Genomic DNA, 14,313 nt, shown 5'->3' with positions numbered 1-14,313 from the left:
GTATCAGAATCAGAGAATGGTGTGGGAAAAGACACTACATATTTATTGTCAAAGAATCACAGAAGCCTCTAATAATTTGAAAAGATATCACATTCACATAAAGACTTAAATGGCAAGTAAGAAACACCAAAATTTTAAAAAATGTTTACAGAAATCTTAGTGCAATAGTCAGTACTAGCTAAATCTTAGCATTGGACACGTATGAATGAGTTTGATGCCTACAATAGCACTACGAGATAGCCACCATTAAGTGTTTCCATTTTACAGATGAAGGCAACCTCAGAGAGGTTAGGTCTTTGTCTAGTGTCACACAGTTGGCAAGAGCAACTTACCCTTTGTAAATGCCACCTTGAACACCTTTATTTCATAGCCTCCCTCTTCCTACAGATTCCCGTGGTAGCAGAAGAGTTTGTGAAACCATCACAGGTAGTGGAAGAAGTCCCAGGTCTTCACTGGCCCTGTTCCCTAAAGCCATGGTTCTGGCCCACAGATGCAGCTAACACTGATGTCCTGGGACTCTTTTTCCTTCATCTTGGGTCCCTGGGGTCACCTCAGGCCCAGGATGATTAATCAGGGTCAGGAGTTATACAGAGATGTTCCCATTTCTGCATCCAATAGGATGAAGTGATGAAAGGTTTCCTGGGCATAGGCGCCAGCATGTCCAAATGCTTAGAGATGAGAATGATATGGGCATATATAGGGAACTGCAAGTCTCTGTGCACTGTGGCCAAAACTTTTGCAGTTTGAGCTGTGACAGAACTAACATGAGTTTCTTTTTCCTTCTTTACAGTCTCACAGATACATGATTTATCCTTTTTGTAGATCTTAGCAAACTCGGAGTACAATATTTTTTTTCTTGTTAAGAACTCTCGCCTTTTCACTTAAAGGAAGTACTTCACAGGTTGTCTTTTACGTATCTGAATGGCTGGTATTATCGCTCTTGTGCTTTGGGGGTATTAAGTAAAATAAGCGTTACTTGAACACAAGCACTGTGATAATGAGACAGTTGATATGATAACCAAGATGGCCACATAGTGATTAACAGGCAGGTAGTGTATTCAGCATGGATCTATTGGACAAATGGATGATTCACGTCTTGGGCAGAACAGCGTGGGACAGTGTAAGATTTTATCACACTACTCAGGAAAGCACGTCATTTATAATTTTTGGGTTGTTTATTCCTGGAATTATCCATGTAATATTTTCAGACCACAGTTAACCAGTGGTAAGTGAAACCATGGAAAACAAAATTGTGGCTAAGAGCAGGGACGACTGTATACGTATTCAGTGCTATACATTTTATTCTAAGCACTGCTTCCACTGCATCTCACAAATTCTAAGTTGTGTTTTCATTGTCATTTAGTTCAAAATATCTTTAAATTTATCTTGAGTATTTCTTCTTTGTTCCATGCGTTAAGTCTTGTTTACATCTCCCAGGTATTTTGGGATTTGCCAGCTCTCTTTCCATTACTGCTTTCTAGTTGAATTCCATTGTGATTGCAGAGCAGACATTGTATTATTTCTATTAAATTTATTAAGATGTGTTTTATGACTGTGTATTGTAAACTGGGGAGTAAGTGCCCTTCGTGGGGTCTCTAGGATCATTCCAGCACTGCCATGGAAATGAAACTCTGAGGCATAAAGGATTTATTATATTCATAGGTCCTCATAGAGGGTGGCACAGCAAACCATGCATGGAGCCATATGGAAGGAGCTCTCAGGGAGTGGACTCAACCAAGCAGGCAGGGAGCCAAGAGGGAGAGCAAGGACCTGTGGGCAGGTGCCTTTCCTACTGTGTTTGAATGTCATTCAGTCACAGTCAAAGGACGAAAAGAAGGGGAGGTTGTGACAGGGACCAGTCTTAGCATGCTGGGTACCTGGTCAGCAGGGTGGGTTGCTCATAATGTATTGGGGATGTTGAAGCATCAGGAAAATAGGAAGTTTTAAAGATTTATAAAACAGGCCCAGAATATGGTCTGTCTTGTTGAATATTCCGTGTGAGCTTCAGAACAGTGTGTATTCTGTTCTTGTTGGACAAAGTAATCTAAAGATGGTGATTATGTCCAGTTGATTGACGGTGTTGTTGAATTCAGCTAAGTTTATTGGTTTTCTGCCTACTTTATCTGTCAGTAACAGAAGAGTGTGGAAGACTTCAATTATGATGGTGGATTGATCTGTTTCTCCTTGAAGATCTGTCAGTTTTTGCCTCATATAGTTTGATGCTCTGTGGTTAGGCATGTATGTGCTAAGGATTCTTGTATCTTTTTGGAAACTGCCTCAACCTCCTGAGTGGCTGAGATTACAGGCGCCCGCCACCACGCCCAGCTACTTTTTGTATTTTTAGTAGAGACAGGGTTTCTGCACATTGGCCAGGCTGATCTCAAACTCCTGACCTCAGGTGATCCACCCGCCTCGGCCTCCCAAAGTGCCTGTGATGTTTTCTCGATAGCTAGACACGATGAGCTCAGTAAAAGGAATTGCTGTAAATAGGCCTTTAATAATGTGGTGGTGAGGTGTGTCAGCGGGCAGGGGAAGCGTTTTAAGTCCCGCAGTTAGGTCTCAGTGTTTTAGTGAGCCTCTTCCTCTTGACTGAAATTCACGTGTTTCTAAATTGTGTTTTGTTATGCTTTTTCTGTCCCATTATGTGGAAGAGGAATACTAGAGTGGGTTGTAGTTGGTTATTTCCCTTCCCCCAGATAGGTTAGGCTCTGGTTAACTGTTGTCTCCCAAGGGCAGGCTTTGTTTAGAGGAACACATTGCTATGGCATATTTTAAAATGATTCATTTTCCCCTCTCTGCTGGAAGCACAAGGAGATTTTTTTTTCCAGTATTCACCATGAGAACTTGGTTAAGTTTCTGGAGGTAAATATTGCAAGACTGTGGGGGCCCCCTATCACTGAGTGCCTCTTGAATTTTCAGCTCACAGAATTGTCCACACAGACCTTCCAGCAATTTATGCATTATAGATTGGGTTTTCCTAACCTGGCACTGGTTCGCATGATGGTTTCCTTTCATGAGTTTCTGCTCCTGTGAGCCTTGATTCCCCTGTATTCCCTTGTTTGTCTCTCCAATCTTGTGGGCAGCGGTGTGTCCTGTGGCCTTATCTTTCCTGTGTGGATCCTAGAAGAATTGTCCATTTTTCAGTCTGTTTAACTCTTTACTTGCTATTGTGATAGAGTGGCCACTTCCAAGCTCCTTACATGCAGAATAGGAAACCAAAGTCCAGGAGTTAGGCCTTCACAATGTGGAGTCTCATGTTGGGACTTCTTGGTGGTGGTGTTAGGTGCACAGCAAGAGACAGACACGTGGAGTTCAGGGAAGGGATCCAAGTGAAAGCTATCCATCAGCCAGTGGCTGGCCTGTGGACCGTGGCAGATTTAAGAGGAACACTCTTCAGGTCATAGTGGCAGTCCCATCAGTGAGGAAGGATGTAGGGAGTATTCTCTAATGACTGGGTCTCTTGCATGGTCACCTTGATAGAAGTGGGAACCATCACTAAGACAGATAAAGAAGAGTAGTAACCATGGGTGTGGGGGTAGGATGAAACGGGTGTCCAGCTGTTGGCAGTCTTTAAATGGGGAATGGTTAAGAGATTCATTCAGAGGCAAAGAAGTAATGGAGGTCAAATGACACCAAGATCAGGGCTGGTGCTTTTTCTCTCTTCTGCTGGCTCAGACTTTTGTTGTTAACTCTTGGTAGGGCCTGAGGAGTTTCAGACAGTGTGACAGATTAGGTTAAAAGCAAATGAGATTGACTGGGAGAGTCATTCAGCCTGTGGTGGGAGCAGCTGGGGGCCAGGCTTTGACTGAGTATAGGTGGAGAGAGGAAAGATATGACTGGTGTGGGGACAGCACAGGCAACACTGAGGAGGAAGTGGACTTTGGCAGCCTGAGCTCACACAAGGTCTGAGTGGCTGAAATTGGAACAAAAGGGCCAGGCCAGATGGGGAAGTCTTCATAACAGTCCTGAGACTGCCTCTGGCTTGGGTCTAACAAAGATGTGTGGTGGTCCTGGATCTTTGTTGCATTTAGCAAGTGCTGCCTGGGTCCCTTGAGCAGAGTGGCATGTGGAGAAGCCAGTGAAGTACCTGTGTCATGGATGCTGAGGGCAGTGGAGTTCAAGGTGTAGCAGTCATGATCTGGAGATGTGTTCCCATGAATGGTGTGCAGCCAGGGAGAGAGTATGGCTGTACTCAGGATCCTTGTACTGGCACTTTAAACCAAGACAGTAAGCACAGGTTTCAGTATATCTGGGTCTCCAAGGAGGTGAACTAGCAGGAATATGGATGAGATTCCATGATGTAAGGCCCAGAGCCCAATGGGAGACACCATAAGGACCTGGTATCTCCTCTGAGTTGGAGAACTAGGGAGGAGGGAGATTTACTGGGGTTCCTGGGGATTAAGTCTGCTCATGATCTCATCTGCCCCCATCATGCAGGGCCATGTGACCTTTGAGGATATTGCTGTGTACTTCTCCCAGGAGGAGTGGGGCCTCCTTGATGAAGCTCAGAGGTGCCTGTATCATGATGTGATGCTGGAGAACTTTTCGCTTATGGCCTCAGTAGGTAAGATCTCTTAAAACCACACCATCAACTTCTGCTGGACTCTGCTCTTCCCCTTTTTCCAGGAGTTTCCTGTCTTTCCCAGAGTTGGACATGGGCCCTTCTTCTTTCCTTTGTTATTGACCTGTGGAAGACATTGGCGTTGTGGTTGCCAGGCCTGGGTTTTTTCTGCCCCAACATCTACTGTCCTGAAGCCTTTTAGTTAAGAGTTTGGGTTCAGACTCTTGTAACTTGCCCAACCGACACCACTTGGTTTTGCCACTCCTTGCTAAGGTGACTGTTCAGTTCTATGGTGGACCTGTGTTACAGGTTCTCCCCCTGCCTTTAGTAGACATGTCTTTGGACCTGCCTTTCTCAGGAATTACAGGTACTTACATGGTTGCCATTTGTAGGGAACCCTAGACTATGACAGCAAGACCCCCTCCCAAGGGTTTTTTTGTAATAAATTTCCCTCTCTGTAGTCTGTCATGGGTTGGGGCACTCTGGGCCAGTGTTGTTGACCCACCTCCCTGTTTTTCCCTTATGATTTCTTCTACCTTCCAGGACCCAGATAGTCTCCTGACTTAAGCCGGGGACAGGGGAAAGGCCTGTGTTCCTGAAAGGGTAGTGAAGTCTTCAGCCACAGCAAGAGGGGTTAACAAGGTTTGGGACCTGTGAGTAGGAGCAGTGGGAGGGCATGATTTGAGGGTTGAACTCAAATCATACCAGGCAGATGTCCTATGTTCCCCACTATTTTGGTGCCAGGGCTCATGGCCATACCTCATTTTTCTCTTTTCTCTGCCTGCTTGACAATTTGCCTACTTGTTGTTTCTACTGTGATTGTGCCCTACCTCTGTTCTCCACATCTCTCCTGTTCCTATTCTGCAGTGTTCTCCAACATTAGCCTATACCTAATGTATTTAATATTATGAGCTGTGCAGATACAGATGTTCCTCAGCTTATGATGGGGTTATATCCTGATAAACCCATTGTAAGTTGAGAGTGTCGTAAGTCAGAAATGCATTTAATACACCCAACTTATTAGACATCCTAGCTTAGCAACACAGTAGAGTATCAGTTGTTTAGCCTGGTGATTGCATGGCTTACTGGGAGCTGCAGGTTGCTACCACTGCATCACAAGAGTATACACACTGCGTATCACTAGCCTGGGAAAAGTTCAAAATTCAAAGTATGGTTTCTACTGAAGCATCACTTTTGTATCATCATAAAGTGGAAGAATCATAAGTTCAACCATTATAAATCAAAGGCTGTCTACTTAAGCTCTCAAACGTCAGCTATCCAGTTGTAATTGCATTTTCCTGGGGTGACACCCATTCTATGCAGGTCTCCCCTGTCTCCATCAGACAATGTCCTATTGAAAACCATTGACAGAGAAGGGAGTTGTATGCCTCCTGCCTCTCTTCCCACCACAGTACCCGATTCCTTGTACTCTTGCTGGTTATGGGTCTTCCCCTACATGGTAACCTTAAGAGGCCTAATACTGCAAGTATTATCTTCCTTGACCTGACTCCAGCTCCCTTGTCCTGAAAACCCATGGCCTGGGTGCAATGGCTCATGCCTATAATCCTAGCACTTGGGGAAGCTGAGGTGGGAGGATCACTTGAGCTAAGGAATTTGAGACCAGCCTCGGCAACATAATGAGATCCGTATCTCCACAAGAAATTCTGAAAAAAAATTAGCCAGGTATGGTGGTATATGCCTGTAGTCCCAGCTACTTGGGAAGCTGAGATGGGAGTGTCACTAGAGCTTGGAAGGTCAAGGCTGCAGTGAGATATGACTGCAACTGCACTCCCATCTGGGTGACAGAGCAAGACCCTATCTCAAAAAAACAAAAAACAAAAAACCATGGACTCATCCCTCCCTGTGTTTCACAGGTATTTGTAATGGAGCTGTTCCCTTCCACCAAAGTCTGCATATACTTCACTTGCATTTTTATGCTTTTAGGTTGTTTGCATGGAATAGAGGCTGAGGAGGCCCCTTCTGAGCAGACTGTTTCTGCACAAGGAGCATCACAGGCCAGGACTCCAAAGCTAGGTCCTTCCATCCCAAATGCTCATTCTTGTGAGATGTGTATCCTGGTTATGAAAGACATTTTGTACCTCACTGAGCACCAGGGGACAATTCCCTGGCAGAAACCTTACACTTCTGTGGCCAGTGGGAAATGGTTTTCATTTGGTTCTAACCTGCAACAGCACCAGAACCAGGACAGTGGAGAGAAACACATCAGAAAGGAGGAGAGCAGTGCCTTGCTTCTGAGTAGCTGCAGAATTCCTCTGTCAGACAATCTTTTCCCATGCAAAGATGTTGAGAAGGATTTTCCAACCATCCTGGGCCTTCTCCAACACCAGACCACTCACAGCAGAGAAGAGTATGCACATAGAAGCAGGGAGACCTTTCAACAAAGACGTTACAAATGTGAGCAAGTTTTCAATGAGAAAGTTCATGTTACTGAGCATCAGAGAGTCCACACTGGAGAAAAAGCTTATAAGCGTAGGGAATATGGGAAATCCTTGAACTCTAAATACTCATTTGTTGAACACCAGAGAACCCATAATGCAGAAAAGCCTTATGTGTGCAATATATGTGGGAAATCATTCCTCCATAAACAAACACTCGTTGGGCACCAGCAGAGAATTCACACTAGAGAAAGGTCTTATGTGTGCATCGAATGTGGGAAATCCTTGAGCTCCAAATACTCACTTGTGGAACACCAGAGAACCCATAATGGAGAAAAGCCTTATGTGTGCAATGTATGTGGGAAATCATTTCGCCACAAACAAACATTTGTTGGACATCAGCAGAGAATCCACACTGGAGAGAGGCCTTATGTATGTATTGAATGTGGGAAATCTTTTATTCATTCCTATGACCGCATTCGACACCAGAGAGTTCACACTGGAGAAAGGGCTTATCAGTGCAGTGAATGTGGGAAATCCTTCATATACAAACAGTCACTTATTGATCACCAGAGAATCCACACGGGAGAAAGACCTTATGAGTGCAAAGAATGTGGGAAAGCCTTCATTCACAAAAAAAGACTTCTTGAGCACCAGAGAATTCATACTGGAGAAAAGCCTTATGCGTGCATCATATGCGGGAAATCATTTATCCGCTCATCTGACTACATGCGACACCAGAGAATTCACACTGGAGAAAGGGCTTATGAATGCAGTGACTGTGGGAAAGCCTTCATTTCCAAACAAACACTTCTTAAGCATCACAAAATCCACACTAGAGAAAGGCCTTATGAATGCAGCGAATGTGGAAAAGGCTTTGACCTTGAGGTTAAACTTCTTCAGCACCAAAGAATCCATACTAGAGAACAACTTTGTGAGTGCAATGAATGTGGAAAAGTCTTCAGCCACCAAAAAAGACTTCTTGAGCACCAGAAAGTTCACACTGGCGAAAAGCCCTGTGAGTGCAATGAATGTGGGAAATGCTTTAGACATCGCACCAGCCTCATTCAACACCAGAAAGTTCACAGTAGAGAGAGGCCTTATAACTGCACTGCATGTGAGAAGGCCTTTATCTATAAAAACAAACTTGTTGAGCATCAGCGAATCCACACTGGAGAAAAGCCATATGAATGTGGTAAATGTGGGAAAGCCTTCAACAAAAGATATTCCCTTGTCAGGCACCAGAAAGTACATATAACAGAAGAGCCCTAGCAATTGTTGGGATGTGTCATTGTCTTATTCACTGTAAGACACCAGAGAGCTGCTTTTTCAAGGGATCCAACAGACAGAAATTCAACCTAATACATCTGCATATCAGTAGTTGAAAGATTCACTACAAGGTCCAAGTACTTGGGAAACTTTCCAGAGATTACTTGTACTTTCTAATCTGCCCAGTGTTACAACAGACACTACCATGTGGCATATCCTCAGTTTTCATGTCACTCACATGTGCTCAAGGAATGCAGACCACTGTGCTCACCAAATTCTGAAGGGAAGAATATAATAAAAGCCTATTGAGGGTCCTCTTCCATCTTGCTGAACTGTTCAAGGCATAGACAAAACCCAACTTTGACCAAGAAGAGCAATCTGGATTCTTGTAGCCCATGGAGGTTTACCTTCTTCATAGGTATTTTTTTATGCGATTGCCATAGTGGGATAGTCCCTCCCCCCACCCAAGAGGGAAATGGGCTGTCTTACCATATGCTGATGTATGTGTTCTGCCAATGTGAAGGGTGAACAGCTCCAACTTTATGTCCCCTCCAGGGACATATTATGAGATCAGAAAATAGTTCTTAGTCCTGTTTGTCTTAATTTTTATTGGTTTCCAAGGTCTCCTAGGAAATAGAGCAGAGCTGTGTGGTCCTAATCATGGTGTTGATGCCAGATTTATTTGTAGGTCCAGAGGTCTCCCTGAGAAGAGGCATTTGTGACAAACTCAAGTGCTAAGATCTGCATGAATTGTTTATTTGCAGTGATGCTCCATATTTCCTAGCACTGTTCATGGCATCTTATTTCCCAGGTCCTTCATTGTAGCCATGGGCACAGGACTGAATTGGTAGGCAGGTCACTGGTTGTAAGACCTACTGGGGCCAGGTAAGAACAGTAATTGGCCCAGACAGGTAGGTGTGATAAACAGAGTGGAAAAGATTGTAGCCAAGAAGAGTGAATGTGTCCCATCCAAAGGTGCATCCAGATATGTCTGTGTTATTATGGCTTCATGATTTGGGGGTATATATAAATTCTCAGGACCTCAGACCTTTGATTCTCCTTTGGCAACACACATCATCAGCATAAGGCATCTAAAGATTTTGTGGACTCTCATAACTTATGTACTGTGATTCACCCAGATCTGTTGTGCCAGTTAGGAATTATCTTTATTACTTCCCGTTTATTGCCACTGCTGAGAAGGCTGTCCTTCCTAACTTGTGAGGAGGTGAATCCTTAATAAGTAAATCTTGTGTTATCCTATAATCTGGTTTTCCAAAAGGAGAGGTAGATGCATATTTTTGTGTGGAACCATTTATCTTAAAACATTGAGGTGCAGTTTTCATACACAAAACCTTCTATCTATCTTTTTAAGAATTCTGTCTGTATGGTTTATTGCCTAATTAATGGGTTTTGATAGTCATGTAATCTCAGTAAGTGTCTTGTCTTAGAAATACGTGTGTATAGGCTGGGTGCAGTGGCTTACACCTGTAATCCCAGCACTTTGGGAGGCCAAGGCAGGCGGATCACGAGGTCAGGAGATCGAGACCATCCTGGCTAACACGGTGAAACCCCGTCTCTACTAAAAATACAAAAAATTAGCCGGGTGTGTTGGCGGGTGCCTGTAGTCCCAGCTACTCAGGAGGCTGAGGCAGGAGAATGGCGTGAACCCAGGAGGTGGAGGTTGCAGTGAGCCGAGATCGTGCCACTGCACTCCAGCCTGGGAGACAGAGAAAGACTCCGTATCAAAAAAAACAAAAAAAAGTCAAGAGACAAATAAAGACAGGCCAACATATGAGTAGACCATTGACAGAAGAGGAAAAACAAAAGGCAATGAAAGGATATGAACTCCTTCCTTCCTTCCTTTCTTTCTTTTCTTTCCCTCTGTGGCCCAGGCTGCAAACTACTCAGCTCGCTGCTGCCCGCGCCGCGGACTGCCTGGGACTGCTGCCGCGCGCCACCGCTGCCTGCTTTTTCTCGTTTGGCTGCAGGCGCGCGGTCGCCATGTTGGCCACGCTGCTCACCAGCTCCTGACGCTGAGTGCTCTGCCCGCCTCGGCCTCCCGAGCCCCTGCCCGGCCACCGCCCTGTCTGGGAGGTGGGGAGCACCTCTGCCCGGCCGCCCCGTCCGCGAAGAAGTGAGGAGCGCCTCTGCCCGGCCGCCCCATCCGGGAAGAAGTGAGGAGCGCCTCTGCCCGGCCGCCCCGTCCGGGAAGAAGTGAGGAGCGCCTCTGCCCGGCTGCCCCGTCTGGGAAGTGAGGAGCGCCTCTGCCCGGCCGCCCCATCCGGGAAGAAGTGAGGAGCGCCTCTGCCCGGCCGCCCCGTCTGGGAAGTGGGGAGCCCCTCTGCCCGGCCGCCCCGTCTGGGAAGTGAGGAGCGCCTCTGCCCGGCCGCCCCGTCTGGGAAGTGAGGAGCGCCTCTGCCCGGCCACCCATCGTCTGGGAAGTGAGGAGCGCCTCTGCCCGGCCGTCCCGTCTGGGAAGTGAGGAGCGCCTCTGCCTGGCCACCCACCGTCTGGGAAGTGAGGAGCGCCTCTGCCCGGCCACACACCGTCTGGGAAGTGAGGAGCGCCTCTGCCCAGCCGCCCCGTCTGGGAAGAAGTGAGGAGCGCCTCTGCCCGGCCGCCCTGTCTGGGAAGAAGTGAGGAGCGCCTCTGCCCGCCTGCCCCGTCTGGGAAGTGAGGAGCGCCTCTGCCCGGGCGCCCCGTCCGGGAAGAAGTGAGGAGCGCCTCTGCCCGGCCGCCCCGTCCGGGAAGAAGTGAGGAGCGCCTCTGCCCGGCCGCCCCGTCTGGGAAGAGGTGAGGGGTACCTCTGCCTGGCCGCCCCATCTGGGAAGTGAGGAGCACCCCTGCCCGGCCACCCATCGTCTGGGAAGTGAGGAGCGCCTCTGCCCGGCCGCCCCGCCTGGGAAGTGAGGAGCGCCTCTGCCCGGCCACCCATCATCTGGGAAGTGAGGAGCGCCTCTGCCCGGCCGCCCCGTCTGGGAAGTGAGGAGCGCCTCTGCCCGGCCACCTATCGTCTGGGAGGTGAGGAGCGCCTCTGCCCGGCCGCCCCGTCCGGGAGGAAGTGAGGAGCGCCTCTGCCCGGCCGCCCCGTCCGGGAGGAAGTGAGGAGCGCCTCTGCCCGGCCGCCCCGTCCGGGAGGAAGTGAGGAGCGCCTCTGCCCGGGCGCCCCGTCCGGGAGGAAGTGAGGAGCGCCTCTGCCCGGCCGCCCCGTCCGGGAGGAAGTGAGGAGCGCCTCTGCCCGGCCGCCCCGTCCGGGAGGAAGTGAGGAGCGCCTCTGCCCGGCCGCCCCGTCTGGGAGGTGAGGAGAACCTCTGCCCGGCCACCCATCGTCTGGGAGGTGAGGAGCGCCTCTGCCCGGCCGCCCCGTCTGGGAAGTGAGGAGCGCCTCTGCCCGGCCGCCCCGTCTGGGAAGTGAGGAGCGCCTCTGCCCGGCCACCCACCGTCTGGGAAGTGAGGAGCGCCTCTGCCCGGCCACCCACCGTCTGGGAAGTGAGGAGCGCCTCTGCCCGGCCACCCACCGTCTGGGAAGTGAGGAGCGCCTCTGCCCGGCCACCCACCGTCTGGGAAGTGAGGAGCGCCTCTGCCCGGCCACCCACCGTCTGGGAAGTGAGGAGCGCCTCTGCCCGGCCACCCACCGTCTGGGAAGTGAGGAGCGCCTCTGCCCGGCCACCCACCGTCTGGGAAGTGAGGAGCGCCTCTGCCCGGCCACCCACCGTCTGGGAAGTGAGGAGCGCCTCTGCCCGGCCACCCCCGTCGGAGTGAGGACGCCTCTGCCCGGCCACCCACCGTCTGCGAAGTGAGGAGCGCCTCTGCCCGGCCACCCCGTCTGGGAAGTGAGGAGCGCCTCTGCCCGGCCGCCCCATCTGTGAAATGAGGAGCGCCTCTGCCCGGCCACCTATCATCTGGGAGGTGAGGAGCGCCTCTGCCCGGCCCCCGTCCGGGAAGAAGTGAGGAGCGCCTCTGCCCGGCCGCCCCGTCCGGGAAGAAGTGAGGAGCGCCTCTGCCCGGCCGCCCCGTCTGGGAAGTGAGGAGCGCCTCGGCCCGGCCGCCCCGTCTGGGAAGTGAGGAGCGCCTCTGCCCGGCCACCCATCGTCTGGGAAGTGAGGAGCGCCTCTGCCCGGCCACCCATTGTCTGGGAAGTGAGGAGCGCCTCTGCCCGGCCACCTATTGTCTGGGAAGAAGTGAGGAGCGTCTCTGCCTGGCCACCCCGTCTGGGAAGTGAGGAGCGCCTCTGCCCGGCCGCCCCGTGTCTGGGAAGAAGTGAGGAGCGCCTCTGCCCGGCCGCTCCATCTGGGAGGTCTACCATGGAGGCCAGAAGCAATGTCGGGGCTGGACGTGGTGGCTCACGCCTGTGGTCCCGGCACTCTGGGGGGCGAGGCGGGTTGATCACTTCGGGCTAGGAGTTCGAGACCAGTGTGGCCAACTTGGCGAAACATGAAAAATACAACAGACAAACCAACCAACCAACTCAGTGACAACAAAACAGGTCTACCCTGGAGTCATACTCTAATTTTTTCTATTTTCCTCCCTTTCTGATCCTTTATCCCACTTTCTTTTTCTTCCTCTTCCTTCTCCCTCTTCTTTGTCAAATAGAGGATTGAGTTATTATCACTGATCCACATAAAGTCCCTCTCTACCTTATTTTACCTCCCACCCCCCATTTCTATTCCCCGACTTCCCATGTGTAACCTTCCTAATATGTTTGATACGCATCTTTTTGTTTGTATGTATTTTTAGAAAATGTTTATTGTTTTTGTGTGCAAAAAAAATTAAAAAAAAAAAAGAAAGGATATGAACTAATGTTTAAATGTATTTCAATCTGAGAAATACCAGATATATCCTATATCACTTTATTTTTTTTAATTTTTGTTTTTGCACACAAAACAATAAACATTTTCTAAAAGTACATACAAACAAAAAGATGCATATCAAACATATTAGGAAGGTTGCACATGGGAAGACAGGGAATAGAAATGGGGGGTGGGAATTAAAGAAAATAAATGAGAGAGGGACTTTGTATGGGTCAATGATAATAACTCAATCCTCTATTTGACAAAGAAGGAGAAGGAAGAGGAAGAAAAAGCAAGTGGGATAAAGGATCAGAAAGGGAGGAAAATAGAAAAAATTAGAGTATGACTCCAGGGTAGACCTGTTTTGTTGTCGCTTGGTTGGTTGGTTGGTCAGTTGCATTTTTCATATGTTTCGCCATGTTGGCCAGGCTGGTCTCGAACTCCTAGCCTCAAGTGATCAACCCGCCTCGGCCTCCCAGAGTACTGGGACTACAGGCGTGAGCCACCACGTCCAGCCCCCACATTGCTTCTGGCCTCTGTGGTAGACCTCCCAGACAGGGCGGCCAGGCAGAGGCGCTCTCCACATCCCAGACGGGGCAGCCAGGCAGAGGTGCTCCTCACATCCCAGAAGGGGCGACTGGGCAGAGGCACTCTTCACTTCCCAGACAGGGCGGCTGGGCAGAGGCGCTCCTCACATCCCAGAAGGGGTGGCCGGGCAGAGGCGCCCCTCACACCCCAGAAGGGGCGGCCGGGCAGAGGCGCCCCTCACTTCCCAGACGGGGCGGCCGGGCAGAGGCGCCCCTCACATCCCAGACGGGGCGGCCGGGCAGAGGCGCTCCTCACTTCCCAGACGGGGCGGCCGGGCAGAGGCGCTCCTCACATCCCAGAAGGGGCGGCCGGGCAGAGGCACTCCTCACATCCCAGACGGGGCGGCCAGCCAGAGACGCTCCTCACTTCCTAGATGGGGTGGCGGCCGGGCAGAGGGGCTCCTCACTTCCCAGACAGGGCAGCCGGGCAGAGGCGCTCCTCACATCCCAGACAATGGGTGGCCGGGCAGAGGCGCTCCTCACTTCCCAGATGCGGCGGCCGGGCGGAGGCGCTCCTCACTTCCCAGACGGGGCGGCCGGGCGGAGGCGCTCCTCACATCCCAGAAGGGGCGGCCGAGCGGAGGCGCTCCTCACTTCCCAGACGGGGCGGCCGGGCGGAGGCGCTCCTCACTTCCCAGACGGGGCGGCCGGGCGGAGGCGCTCCTCACATCCCAGAAGGGGCGGCCGAGCAGAGGCGCTCCTCACTTCCC

The 14,313-nt window shown here is 50.2% G+C and overlaps 1 protein-coding gene across 2 annotated transcripts in view; it reads left to right on the top strand.

Moving 5' to 3' along the window:
- ZNF549 (zinc finger protein 549) overlaps positions 1-14,313 on the top strand; it is a 29,774-nt gene that overhangs the window by 3,346 nt on the left and 12,115 nt on the right. The window contains exons 2-3 of one of the 2 annotated variants that reach the window (XR_004031897.1): positions 4,438-4,564; positions 6,506-8,644. Coding sequence is in view for 1 of the 2 variants with exons in the window: in XM_030819502.1 (XP_030675362.1) it covers positions 4,438-4,564; positions 6,506-8,229 (1,851 nt within the window). In the remaining variant the exon portion in view is untranslated. Of the gene's footprint in view, positions 1-4,437; positions 4,565-6,505; positions 9,482-14,313 lie in introns of those variants that run through there. The other variant, XM_030819502.1, reaches the window with a different exon arrangement.

Source organism: Nomascus leucogenys, chromosome 10 (genome assembly GCF_006542625.1).
Source record: "Nomascus leucogenys isolate Asia chromosome 10, Asia_NLE_v1, whole genome shotgun sequence".
NCBI lineage: Eukaryota > Metazoa > Chordata > Mammalia > Primates > Hylobatidae > Nomascus > Nomascus leucogenys.
This window is presented reverse-complemented; position numbering and strand designations above follow the sequence as displayed.